This window comes from Schistocerca gregaria, chromosome 1 (genome assembly GCF_023897955.1).
Source record: "Schistocerca gregaria isolate iqSchGreg1 chromosome 1, iqSchGreg1.2, whole genome shotgun sequence".
Lineage (NCBI taxonomy): Eukaryota > Metazoa > Arthropoda > Insecta > Orthoptera > Acrididae > Schistocerca > Schistocerca gregaria.
In genome coordinates, this window is record NC_064920.1 from 847,793,988 (window position 1) to 847,808,261 (window position 14,274).

Consider the following 14,274-nt stretch of genomic DNA (forward strand, 5'->3'; position numbering starts at 1 on the left):
TACCAACAACATCATCAGGAGTACCTGTATCATCACCACAGAAAGTATATCGAGGAATTACTAATGCAGAATCAGATACAGTGACAGAAAATGTAGTAGAAGTACCTAAAGCAGCAATACTAAGAATCAACAGCAGTGTCACAAGAGCCACCACCAGTAACAGCAGAAGTAACTCCTCCAGCAGTAGAACCAATTCCTACAGCAGCAACACCATCTCCCACACCAGCAGTAGCAGAAACTACCTCTCCACCAGCTGCAACTAAACCAACTTCTCCACCAGCAGAAACAGAACGAGCTCCTCCTCCATCGTCTTCAGGGGTAGAAGAAGAGAATAGATTAGTCACAGTTAGTGAAGTATCATTTTTGTCTCATGGTGAAATGGTACCAAATGATTAAAAAACATGTTCTTACAAAACCTGTTGACAGTGAAGTGAAACAAGCTTCCAACCGTGTTTCAAGCAGACCCAAAAGATTACCAAAGAGAAATGAAGATTTTTATGGATTATTCCAAGGAATTCCAACCGCCACCTAACATAGATTACAGGACTGGAAAATACAATTAAATGTTCTCCATTGCCCCATAAAACTGTACTCCTCCCCTCCTGTGACAAAAACTCTATCTTATTTCTGCACTTAAATATCAGGTCTCTGAAATATGAAGCTGATGAGCGTGGTATACTATGAAAAAGTAACAAAAAATGATTTTATGTGTAAAAACGAACGTTGGTTAAAGGAAGAAGATATAAAACTGTATGTACCATCAGGTTTCAAAGTAGCTACATACTACTGCAGATCCAATGAATCTCATGGGGGTTCATCCATATATGTTAGCAATGATGTAGACTTAAAGTTTTCTGTTCTTGAAGTTAGTGACTTGTGTATTAAAGGTGTTTTAGAAGCAGCTGCTTTGATTATACCTAGTATACTGTGACAATTTATAGAATGTTTACAAAAACTTGCAATCAGTATACAAAAGAATACTAAATACAAAATATTAATTTTTGGGGATCTAAACATAGACATTAAGGAAAATGAAAACCAGAAATGTTAATTTAGTAAATATGTTAAGATCCTATAATCTATAATCTCTTTTGTGCTAATGAAAGTCCTACAAGATATTTCTCCTGTTTTGACAATCTAATAACAAATGTATACAAATGTGATTTTGAGCTAGGTTATTTAATGTCGATTACCTGTCGGACCACAGATATGGGTGAAACTAAGTACTGAAAAACCGAAAGACAGCCAGGAACAAACTCAGTGTATGAAACTATTTATAGATAGAAATATTTGAAAGTATAGAGAAGAACTTAAGTCTATAGATTGGAATACTGTTATACACTCCTCCAGAAATGTTGATGAAGCCTTCAGCACATTCCTCAAAATCATTTCTGAAATCTTCCATACATGCTATCCACTGGTTAAAAAACAGAAAGCAAAAAAGTCAGGAAACCTAGCCAATCAACTTTACAGAAGTGGTTTTCATCTCAATTAAGAAAACTGAGACTACTAGTAATTACTTGTTACAACAAGGTCATAAAGGGAGCAGTAGATAAAGAAACTTAAAAAAGTTATAAAGAAAATAAAGATCTAAAATTAAAATAGCCAAGTGAAAGGCAAATGGTGATTTCATTAAAAAATCACACAATAAATGTAAGGCTACATGGAAAGTAATAAAAGCAGAGCTAGGTATGGATATAAACTATAAAGACAACACAAATGCTGCTAACATCACTACTGATGATTTCAATCACTTTTTGTCAACTCTGTCAAGCTTAGCCTCTCAAGTCAGGGCAACCAGAATTCCAATTCTACATATACACCTATTTCTCACCCCACATCTGGCAGAAATTTACAACAAAACATTACAAACATAGTGCCAACTTGTAAAAGGAGAGAAGTACAAGTCACTGATATAATTAAAGCAACCTCTAAATTAGGATACTCCAGATCTGAAGATGTTTATGGTCTGTCAAACTTAGTAATTACAAAAATTGTAGTTCTCACATCATATCCTCTTTGCATACTGATAAACTGGATGCTCTCTAGTGGTCACTTTCCAGAATTCCTCATAAAGACAGTTGTCATACCATTTTATAAAAAGGGTGACAAGTCCTGTATTAATAATTATAGATTAATTTCACTTGTGATTATTCTCTCAAAAATAATACAATATTGCATACTGGAGGAAATATGCATATACCTATCAGGCAATAATATATTAAATGATTCTCCGTATGGATTTAGGTCAAACTTATCAACAGTCAAAGCAGCTGAAAACCTTATCTCTTTTGTACTAAGCTCATTCGAGTCAGAATTATCTGCTAAAGCCATTTTAATTGACTTGAGTAAGGCTTTTGACTCAGTTATTAGATAAACTGTGTTGCTATGGAATCAAACACTTTTAACTCTCACTAATTGAATCATACATCAGCAATAGAAAACAAACTGTAAAGCATAATGGCCAAAAGTCACAGACTCTAAGTATAAAATGAGGTGTTCCTCAGACTCAGTTCTTTGCCCTTTACTATTTATATTATTTGTGAATGACTTTTCGAGTAACTTACCCTGTAAATCTGTCCTCCATACTGATGACATGACTTTAGCTAATTCTCGAAAGGATATAAACAAATTGAAGGAAGAAGGTGAAGACTGTCTCAAAATATCTAATATCTGGTTTAAAGCTAATGAGTTAAGTATGAACCATGAGAAGACTTTAAAGATAATCTTCAGTCTATCAAACATTAGCACTGAGTTATCATCTGTTAAACTACTAGTAATACACATTGACTTGAAATTAACGTGGGACACACATACAGTTTGAAAAAAAAAACGGTCCCCTAGAACTTAGAACTACTTAAACCTAACTAAGCTAAGGACATCAAACACATCCAATACTGAGGCAGGATTCGAACCTGCATCCGTAGCGGTCGCAGACTGCAGCACCCAGAAACGCTCGGCCCCCCATGGCCCGCACATACAGGTTATGTACGTTGAAAGTTATCATGAGTTATCTACCTACTAGCCAAACTACACACATGTGTTACACAAGAATTATTACTTCATTCATACTATGTCTTCTTTCACTGCCATCTACAATATGGCATTCTTTAATGGGGCAACTCCCCCAGAGCAAAAAAAATTTCACTTGGCAGAGAAAAGCAATTAGACATCTTTATGGAATCACTGACAACAAGGCCTCATGTAGACCTTATTTTAAAGACTTAAAAATTCTCACAGTCCCATTCTTTACATATATTGTTGCCTATTAAACATTAAAGAAAACATAAACCATTACACTGTAAGGAAATCTGTTCATCAACACAACACTCGACAAACAAATATGATTGATATACCCACAACCAGGCTTCAGAAAACACAATCTATCTATGAATACATAGGCATAAAATTATTCAACACTCTACCCATACAGGCTCAATTGGTTTCACTGGATATTTTCAAAACTAAAACCAAAGTGTGGATGAAGGAAAATACCTTTTATAGTATAGAAGAATTTCAGAGTAGTTGTAAAGATGACCTAATTTATTGATAAAATAAGGTTGTTGGCAACACTGTGCCGACGCGGACTCTTCGAGTATTTGCTGCAATAAATAATTATAAAAAGCGTCGTTATTAAGCTATTTTTAAACGTTTACAGGTGTTATTTATATAATATAAGTATTGTTAAGTTAATGGAAGTGTTAGTGAAGTATAAAATAACATTAAATGGGGTTGAGAAGCGTATTTTTCTTCTCGCGCCTGTAGCACGAATCCTAGGCCTAATTTCACGCTCGCGCATCGTAAGTAGGCAGTGAATTAAACTTATAGCTAAACGTTTCCAGTTGGTATACATATAATATAAGTGTTGTTACATTAATGGAAGTGTTAGTGAGGTGTTAAAGAAGATTACACGGGTTAAGAAGTTCATTTTCCTTCTCGCACTTATAGCACGGATTTTAGGCTTAATTTCACGCGCGTGCATCGTAAGTAAACAGTGATTTAAACTTACATGTAATCACCAGTTTTTTTTATTTAGTACTCTTTCAATTTATTTATATATGCCTGAGTAGTTTCTAGGGTCCTTTGTTTACGGGTTAGTCAGTACTTAAATCAGATTATACGATTTCTGTTTTTACCATGAGTGAGAAGTGTGTGGCATGCCGTAGGATCGTTAGTTCCTGAGTGTGGTGTGATGGGTGCTGTAGTTTCTTTCATTGGGGCGAATGTAGTGGCGTAGGAAATGGGGACATAAATGAGGATCACCAGTGGTATTGTAGGATCTGCAGTAGAGATAGGAAAATACTGGTACAGGAAGGGAAAATTGCAGCTCTTCAAGCTGACCTAGACAAGGCAAGGGAGGATCTGGACAGGTTAAAGAGGGAGAAGGGTGAACAGAGGTGGGAAGTGGCAACAGGTAATAGCCGGAACAGGCAAAGGAGAGCATCAGAGAGCTTTGCCATAAATCTTTAAAATAGATTTGGCCTGTTGCCTCAGTCATAATCGGATGAGCCTCATGTGCTGAAGCTGTAGAAAGGACACAACAAGATTTCAAGGACTTGAAAAAGGTATGGAAATTTGTAAAGAGAAAGAAAGTTCTGTTGTTAGGTAGTTCCCGTGGTAGAGGTGTTGGCTAACTACTGCAGGAAAATCTAGGTCCAGAGTACCAGCTCACAAACTTTTACAAGCCTAGTGCAGATCTGGGTCAGGTAACAGAGGATGTAGCTTCTTTATGCAAGGATTCCATGAAGGAGGATGCCATGGTTATAGTGGGTGGTCCAGGAAATAGCATTGACAGAGACTCTGAATATTCCATAGAGAGTGATCTGGAGAAGATAGCATCAGCAACGAAGCATACGAGTGTAGGATTTCTGTCTGTGTGACGACACCATGATCGGCCTCATTTGAACTCTTCAGTCCGGAGCATGAACTTGGAGTTGGAGTGGCTGCTTAGGACAGATATAGGATCCCATATTGGTTTGATTCCTCTGGATGTTATTAATAGGTGGGACTACACTAGGCATGGCCTTCACCTTAATAGTAAAGGGAAGGGAAAACTGTTAGGTTGATTGCAGAAAACTTAAGGGGGGACATTGTCACAAGTGGTAAAATTCCAGTGATCACAGGTGTCAGAGGGATGCCTTTTTTAAGATAGGGAAGGGGGAAAGAAAACATGATTTAAAAGAGATTTGCAGACACACCCAATTTGAGAAAACAGATGAACAGGAATCAGATTTTAGCATACAGCCTCCATTTAAACAATGTTTAACAGAAAGTATTCAGAAACTGCCAGTTAATCTTCTCCATAGCAGTTATAATCCCATTATTATACAGTATCAATTATCTTTATTACACCAGAACATTCCAGAACTCAGAAGTAAAGTTGATGAACTACTCATTTGTATCGATGAAATGAATACATCTAACCAAATTGATATAATCTGCCTCGCTGGGCATCAAGTGACCACTGGAATAGATATGTTAGACATTTCAGGATTTAAGCTAGCTTCCTACTTCTACAGAGTAGATATGGATGGAGGAGGAGTTGCCACATTTATTAAAAACTGCCATAAATTCAAGACCATTGACACTAATAAATTCTGTTTAGAGCAGCATCTAGAAGCGTGTGCAACAGAAGTAGAGTTCCATAACAGATCCTATATAACAGTAACTATTTACCGTGCACCTGCAGGAAATTATAATCTATTCATAAATCATCTTTTGGGTTATTTAACAGGAAGAAACAAAGAAATTATGATTGCTGGTGACTTTAATGCAGATTTTCTAATGCAATCTTCGAGTAAACATTTACTGCAGTTGGTAATGTTGTCTTTCAATTTAACTCACACTGTAAACTTTCTAACTAGGATCACTAAAACCTCAAGGACAGCCATTAATAACATTTTATAGATAAATCAAAGGAACAAAATCATATCATAAAACCTGTAATAAATGTACTATCAGATCATGACATGCAGCTCATTGTTTTAGATGTAAATTCTAAGCAGATTATCAAGACTGCTAAATATGAGTACAGGAGAGTAGTCAATCAACCAAAAATTGAGTGTTTTAGAAAACTGCTCAAAGATATGAACTGGAAAGATGTTTATAGTGCTCATGACATGAATGAAAAATATAACATATTCATGAACAATGTCAGTACTATGTTTGAAAACGGTTTTCCTCTAAAAGTTACTCAAATTACACAGAAGTCTATAATAAAACCGTGGAGTACACAAGAAATAAAGACTTCCTGTAAGACAAAAAGGAAAATGTATCTGTCGACCAAGAATAGCGCCAATGCTGATGATTTAGCTAAATAAAAGAGATACTGTAAAATATTAAAAAAGGTAATTCAGACATGTAAACAAATGCACTATGAGAAGAAGATAGGAATGTCAGGGAACAAAATAAAAACAATATGGGATATAGTGAAAGAGGAGACTGGTAGAACCAGAAAGGAACAGGAGCAAATAACATTAAGGATAGATGACATATTAGTAACCAATGGGCATAGTGTGGCAAATATATTTAACAAGTAGTTTATATCCGTTACTGATAGAATGGGATTGTCATGATCAGTAAATAATGCCCATGAATATCTGAAACTAGCCTCAGGTCCATGAATATGTCACTCACTTCACCAAAAGAATTAACTTCCATTATAAAATCTTTAAAAACAAAGCAATCTAGTGGTTATGATGAAATATCAACAAAGTTAATCAAGGCATGTTCTTTTGAGTTTAGTACAATTCTAAGTTACTTGTGTAACCAGTCAATTATAACTGGGACATTCCCTGACTGGCTAAAATATGCTGATGTTAAGCCTCTATTCACGTAAGGGGATAAAGAGATACCATCAAGCTGTAATGTACCGGCAGCTTCTCAACCATCTGACCACAAATAACATATTATCAAGAACACAGTTTGGATTTCTGAAGGGTTCTGATATCGAGAAGGCTGTTTACACATACAGTGAAAATGTACTTAATTCATTAAATAAAAAGTTACAAGCGGCAGGTATTTTCTGTGATTTGTCAAAGGCATTCGATTGTGTGAACCACAACATCATTTTAAATAAATTAGAATTCTATGGTGTCACGGGCAGTGCAGCAAAAACGGTTCAGGTCATATCTTGCTAACAGGAAACAAAGAGTGTCAGTGCAAGGGACTAGTGAATTAAGTCATCAGTCATCATCAGAATGGGAAGAAATTACACGTGGTGTCCCACAAGGATCCATCTTAGGGCCATTGCTTTTTCTTGTGTACATTAATGATCTCTCATCAGTTACACTGCCAGAAGCAGAATTCGTTTTGTTTGCAGATGACACAAGTATTGCAATAAATAGTATGGCGAGTGTAGTTCTAGAAAGATCTGCTAATGATATTTTCATGGATATTAATAAATGTTTTAAAGCCAACTCACTGATATTAAACTTTGAAAAGACTCACTATATTCAATTCAGAACCTGTAAGCGGTTTCCACCCAGCATTTGCATAAAGTATGAAGAAGAGCAGATAGAAGAGATTGACAGTCTTAAATTCCTGGGATTACAACTTGATAATAAATTCAGTTGGGAGGAGCACACCACAGAACTGCAGAAACGCCTTAACAAATCTGTATTTGCAATTCGGGTGTTAGCAGGCATAGTCCACATAAAAATGAAAAAGCTTGCATACTTTGCCTACTTCCATTCCATAATGTCATATGGTATAATATTTTGGGGTAACTCTTCAAGTTAAACAAAAGTTTTCAGAATCCAAAAGCGTGTAATACATATTATTTGTGGAGTAAATTCACTTGACGTCCTGCAGAAACCTCTTCAAAGAATTGGGTATAATAAGTACTGCCTCTCAGTATATTTACTCCTCAATGAAATTTGTCCTAAATAATATATCTCGTTTTCCAACAAACAGCTCAGTTCATACATACAATACTAGGGACAAAAATGATCTGCAGAAGGACTTAAAAGCACTTACTTTAGTTCAAAAATGGGTCCACTACTCAGGAACACTCATCTTCAATAATTTGCCAGCAAACATAAAAAATTTAGTTACAAATAAAGATCAGTTTAAAAGGAGCCTGAAGGACTTACTAGTGGCCAACTCTTTCTACTCCATTGACGAATTTTTTAATAGAAACAAATGATGTACTTAATCGTACTATTAGTATTATTGTTTCAGCATAAAAAAATTGACATGCTCCACATCCAGGAGGATCACCTCAGCACGGATCTACGGAATGAAAAACTAATCTAATCTAATCTAATCTCATGTATAGATATGGGTGTAGAGGCAGCTATAAGCTAATAGGATACAACACTGCTATATTTTTTTCATGTAATATTTTGCTATGTAAAACATAATGTACAAACAGCTGGAATTCTTCTGATGATATCGATTGCATGTTAATGCTGAAAGATGGATAAAAAATAAATAAAGATACTTTTGTGTAGTCAACAATTCATTTATTAATAAAGTATTCTCGTGTTTAAGCTGTGTCAAATGATTAACTGCCATGAGCTTTCTGCAGAGATCTCATCTACCATTGTCAAGTGGTTGACTGTTGTGAGAATGCTGCTTACCACGCCTATATAGCCGCCCCACCACCAGTGACACCACTGGTGCCAGGTCCCACACTGCATGTGGCAATGTTTTGGTGGCACTACCACTGCGTCTGTTTCTGCTCACCAATCACAGGATCCCAGGCCGTACTCAGCTGCAATTCACCGTCTTTATTGAGGGTGTTGTCATGTAATTTGAACTCTCTTGCTTCATTTGTAGCGCTATTCCAGAAAGTGTTGATCTATCTAATATTTACCCACTTGACAATGGCAGAGAAGAGCTTTACCTAAAACTTGTGAGCTGTTAACCACTTGACATGGCTTGAAACCCAAAGTATATTATCCGGATATCGCTGTGAGAGAGTGCATTTGTACTTAGCGATTGATTCGCTCAGTTATTGTGGCGAAGTGGATCAGTGATGTCGCCATACTTTAAATGGTCAGAAATGTAACATTGCACTCTTCAAAAAAACGAAAAAACATAGTATTCTGTGACTAAAATATCAGTGAGTCACAACTAGAATCAATCAGTTCACACAAACTGTGAAGGTAAAGGAGTCAACAGACCTCACTTCATTGGTATTATTACTAAGATAATATAGACTACAGAGGAGGTTTCTGACAAAACACTGATATGGCTCAGCCTATAATATTGTTCAAGTGTGTGAAATCTACACCATACAGGACTATTAGAGGATATATAATGTACTGGTGCATAAAGAATACCACATGAATGGTGAGGGGTTTGTTTGACCTATGGGCGAACGTTACGCAGTTGCTGAAGAACTTGAACGTTTAGATGCCTGAAGAGAAGTGCCAACTATTTGTGAAAGTCTACTTACTAACTTTCAAGAACCAACTTTAAATGAGGAATCTATGAATATACTATATCCCTTCACATTTGCTTGTATAGAAAATGCAAGAAAAAGATTAGACTAACATCAACTCACATGCAGGCATTTAAGCAGTGATTTGTATCGCGCTCCATACACGAATTGAAACGAAGAAGACTAAGTACTGTAGAGGCGTTTACAGGTAGGTATGAGAAGAGTTTCCTCCATTTAAGTATATTTTTATTGTTTCTTGATCTTCTGTTTTTGTTTATTATAAATATTGGAATGGCGACGCTATCGTAACTTTGCCTCCTATAAAAATCTCTGATTGAGAGTGTTTTAACCATCGGATTCTGGATACGGAAAGCCACTTGAGATCTTACTTGTTACGAAGCATTCGTAATGTGCAGCGAATAATTATAGAATATTCTACTACATTTCACTTTTTTCATGAAGTGGCAGGTAATTCTATATTTGATTATAGGCTACCGATTATAGGTTTGTGAAATGGAAAAAATGGGTATCTATCGTCATCTTTGGATCACTTAATTAAGTTAATCTTGCCGAATCCAGAATCTTTGTTAGAAGTAACTTTGGTTGTGTCAGAATTTGAGCATGGTGGTTGTGTTGTGTATGATGGGGGCGTGATCCTATATTTAATTTAGAACGTTATCTAGTATATTTTTTCCAAATTGAGTTTTGTAATTGTGTACAGTAAAATGCCATCTATCGATGATATAAAAAATGAATATCCTATACATTGGCTTGTGTGGAATAATGACTACAAGGAATTGGACAGAGTACTGTCAAAAGATGCGGTTAGTAGTGTTTGGAGGGCGTATTGTTGCTTCGATTGTCTCGTATTTTAGAGCTGATGTCAATGCTGTGTGATAGTCTGATTGTGAGTGATGTTTGTCATCCTGTACCTTAGATGTTTCTTCTTTATTCAATGATGCCGACCGTGAATAATAAACGAATAAATGATTATACCTTGGCATTTTCGCAATAGTATTTTGATGAGCAATTTCAAACCAGAACGGATTGTCATGTTCACTTCTTACCTTTGGTGCGAGTGAAGAAGCCTGTGAAGTTATAGGATGAAGCCCCGCAAATGATACTACGTGTGTGTTCGTCACTAGAATTGTGACATGGTTGTAACGTAATGAATTACGATTCTATTCTGTATAATATTAAATGGACCGTTAGACTGTGATATGTTAAGAGCTTCGTTCGCTGACAGAGCTACTTGGTAGTAGACATAAGCACAGTTTCAAATTGCGCTTACATTAATAAATGCCATTGCTGGTCGTTTCATTCTATTCTCATTCGGTGAAAGATTATTAGCACTGTTAACACCCCAATCGAGTGACGCACGCTCCAGTTTCCAACACCTCTCGACCTTTTTTCGTCCATATGCTTTGTGATGTTGCTGTCTGGCACATTTTGCTTTCGTAGATTTTCTCCTACTGTTGTTGAGGAAAAGTCCAATAGATATTTATTCAGCTTACCGTCATTTAGCTGGCTCTCTTACGTTCAGCATTGCTTCCACTTGGAAAGCTAAGATTTACAGAATAACAAGCATCAGTATAGCTTTACACATGAACTGATTTTTTATCAGTTACCTACATGTAAATCACAATTACTATATGATTTACTCCATTAGAAGCAAATACACTCGTCAAGTTGACAAGAAGTAAAGAACTAAAAATCTTGTTCTTCACCCATAAGCAGTCCATCACTATCACAGGGCAATATCCCCATATTGCCAAACAGACTGACATACGCTATTGTTGTTGTTGTGGTGGTGGTCTTCAGTCCTGAGACCGGTTTGATGCAGCTCTCGATGTTACTCCTTCTGAATCTACTTAGTGTATTCATCTCTTGGTCTCCCTCTATGATTTTTACCCCCCACGCTGCTTCAGAACATGTCCTACCAAATGGTCCCTTCTTCTTGTCAGATTGTGCCACAAACTCCTCTTCTCCCCAATTCTATTCAATACTTCATCATTGGTTATGTGATCTACCCATCTAATCTTCAGCATTCTTCTGTAGCACCACATTTCGAAAGCTTCTATTCTCTTCTTGTCCAAACTATTTATCGTCCATGTTTCACTTCCATACATGGCTACACTCCATACAAATACTTTCAGAAACAACTTCCTGACACTTAAATCTATACTCGATGTTAACAAATTTCTCTTCTTCAGAAACGCTTTCCTTGCCATTGCCAGTCTACATTTTATATCCTCTCTACTTCAACCATCATCAGTTATTTTGCTCCCCAAACAGCAAAACTCCTTTACTACTTTAAGTGTCTCATTTCCTAATCTAATTCCTTCAGCATCACCCAACTTAATTCGACTACATTCCATTATCCTCGTTTTGCCTTTGTTGATGTTCATTTTATATCCTCCTTTCAAGACACTATCCATTCCATTCAACTGCTCTTCCAAGTCCTTTGCTGTCTCTGACAGAATTACGATGTCATTGGCGAACCTCAAAGTTTTTATTTCTTCTCCATGGATTTTAATACCTATTCCGAATTTTTCTCTTGTTTCCTTTACTGCTTGCTCAATATACAGATTGAATAACGTCAGGGAGAGGCTACAACCCTGTCTCACTCCCTTCCCAACCACTGCTTCCCTTTCATACCCCTCGATGCTTATAACTGCCATCTGGTTTCTGTACAAATTGTAAATAGCCTTTCGCTCCCTGTATTTTACCCCTGCCACCTTCAGAATTTGAAAGAGAATATTCCAGTCAACATTGTCAAAAGCTTTCTCTAAGTCTGCAAATGCTAGATACGTAGGTTTGCCTTTCCTTAGTCTTTCTTCTAAGATAAGTCGTAGTCTCAGTATTGCCTCACATGTTCCAACATTTCTACGGAATCCAAACTGATCTTCCCTGAGGTCGGCTTCTATCAGTTTTTCCATCCCTCTGTGATTTCGCGTTAGTGTTTTGCAGCTGTGACTTATGAAACTGATAGTTCGGTAATTTTCACATCTGTCAACACCTGTTTTCTTTGGGATTGGAATTATTATATTCTTTGAAGTCTGCGAGTATTTTGCCTGTCTCATACGTCTTGCTCACCAGCTGGTAGAGTTTTGTCAGGACTAGCTCTCCCAAGACTGTCAGTAGTCCTAATGGAATGTTGTCTACTCTCGGGGTCTTGTTTCGACTTAGATCTTTCAGTGCTCTTTCAAATGCAGTATCGTATCTCCCATTTCATCTTCATCTATGTCCTCTTCCATTTCCATAATATTGTCCTCAAGTACTTCGCCCTTGTATAGTCCCTCTATATACTCCTTCCACCTTACTGCGTTACCTTCTTTGCTTAGAACTGGGTTTCCCTCTGAGCTCTTGATATCCATACAAGTGGCTCTCTTTTCTCCAAAGGTCTCTATAATTTTCTTGTAGGCAGTATCTATCTTACCCCTAGTTAGATAAGCCTCTACATCCTTACATTTGTCCTCTAGCCATCCCTGCTTAGCCATTTTCCCTGTCGATCTCATTTTTGAGACGTTTGTATTCCTTTTCGCCTGCTTCATTTACTGCATTTATATATTTTCTCCTTTCATCAATTAAATTCAATATTTCTTCTGTTACCCAAGGGTTTCTACTAGCCCTTGTCTTTTTACCTATTTGATCCTCTGCTGCCTTCACTATTTCATCCCTCAAAGCTACCCATTCTTCTTCTACTCTATTTCTTTCCCAGATTTGTGACAATTGTTCCCTTATGCTCTCCCTGAAACTCTGTACAACCTCTGGTTCTTTCAGTTTGTCCAGGTCCCATCTCCTTAAATTCCCTCCTTTTTGCAGTTTCTTCAGTTTTATTCTACAGTTCATAATCAATAGATTGTGGTCAGAGTCCACATCTGCCCCTGGAAATATCTTACAATTTAAAACCTGGTTCCTAAATCTCTGTCTTACCATTATATAATATATCTGATACATACTATTATCTCCAGGATTCTTCCATGTATACAACCTTCTTTTATGATTTTTGAACCAAGTGTTAGCTATGATTAATTTATGCTCTGCGTGAAACTCTACCAGGTGGCTTCTTCTTTCATTTCTTAGGCCCAATCCATATGCACCTTCTCTCCCTTTCCCTACTCTCGAATTCCAGTTACCCATGACGATTAAATTTTCGTCTCCCTTCACTACCCGAATAATTTATTTTATTTCATCATACATTTCGTCAATTTCTTCGTCATCTGCAGAGCTAGTTGGCATAGAAACTTGTACTATTGTAGTAGGCGTGGGCTTCGTATCTACCTTGTCCACAGTAATGTGTTCACTATGCTCTTTGTAGTAGCTTACCCGTACTTCTAATGTTTTATTCATTATTAAACTGACTCCTGCATTGTCTCTATTTGATTTTGTATTTATGACCCTGTATTCACCTGACCAAAAGTCTTGTTCCTCCTGCTACCGAACTTCACTAATTCCCACTATATCTAACTTTAACCTATCCATTTCCCTTTTTAAATTTTCTAATCTACCTGCTCGGTTAAGTGATTTGACGTTCCACGCTCCGATCCACAGAATGCCAGTTTTCTTTTTCCATATAATGACGTCCTCCAGAGTAGTCCTCGCCCGGAGATCCGAATGGGGGACTATTTTACCTTCGGAATATTTTACCCAAGAGGACACCATCATTTAATCATGCAGTAATGCTGCATGCCCTCGGGAAAAATTACGGCTGTAGTTTCCCCTTGCTTTCAGTCGTTCGCAGTACCAGAACAGCAAGGCCATTTTGGTTAGTGTTACAAGGCCAGATCAGTCAATCATCCAGACTTTTGCCCCTGTAACTACTGAAAAGGCTGCTTGCTCCTCTTCAGGAACCACACGTTTGTCTAGCCTCTCAACAGGTACCC

The 14,274-nt window shown here is 37.0% G+C and overlaps 1 protein-coding gene across 2 annotated transcripts in view; it reads left to right on the forward strand.

Annotated features, from left to right (window-relative positions):
* The first annotated feature begins 9,945 nt into the window (after nt 1-9,945).
* The window catches only part of LOC126272659 (ankyrin repeat domain-containing protein 13D), a 106,294-nt gene continuing 101,965 nt past the window's right edge, over nt 9,946-14,274 (forward strand). The window contains exon 1 of one of the 2 annotated variants that reach the window (XM_049975681.1): nt 9,946-10,212. In XM_049975681.1, coding sequence (XP_049831638.1) covers nt 10,114-10,212 — 99 coding nt within the window. In that variant the 5' untranslated portion in view covers nt 9,946-10,113. The remainder of the gene's footprint in view (nt 10,213-14,274) is intronic. The other variant, XM_049975674.1, reaches the window with a different exon arrangement.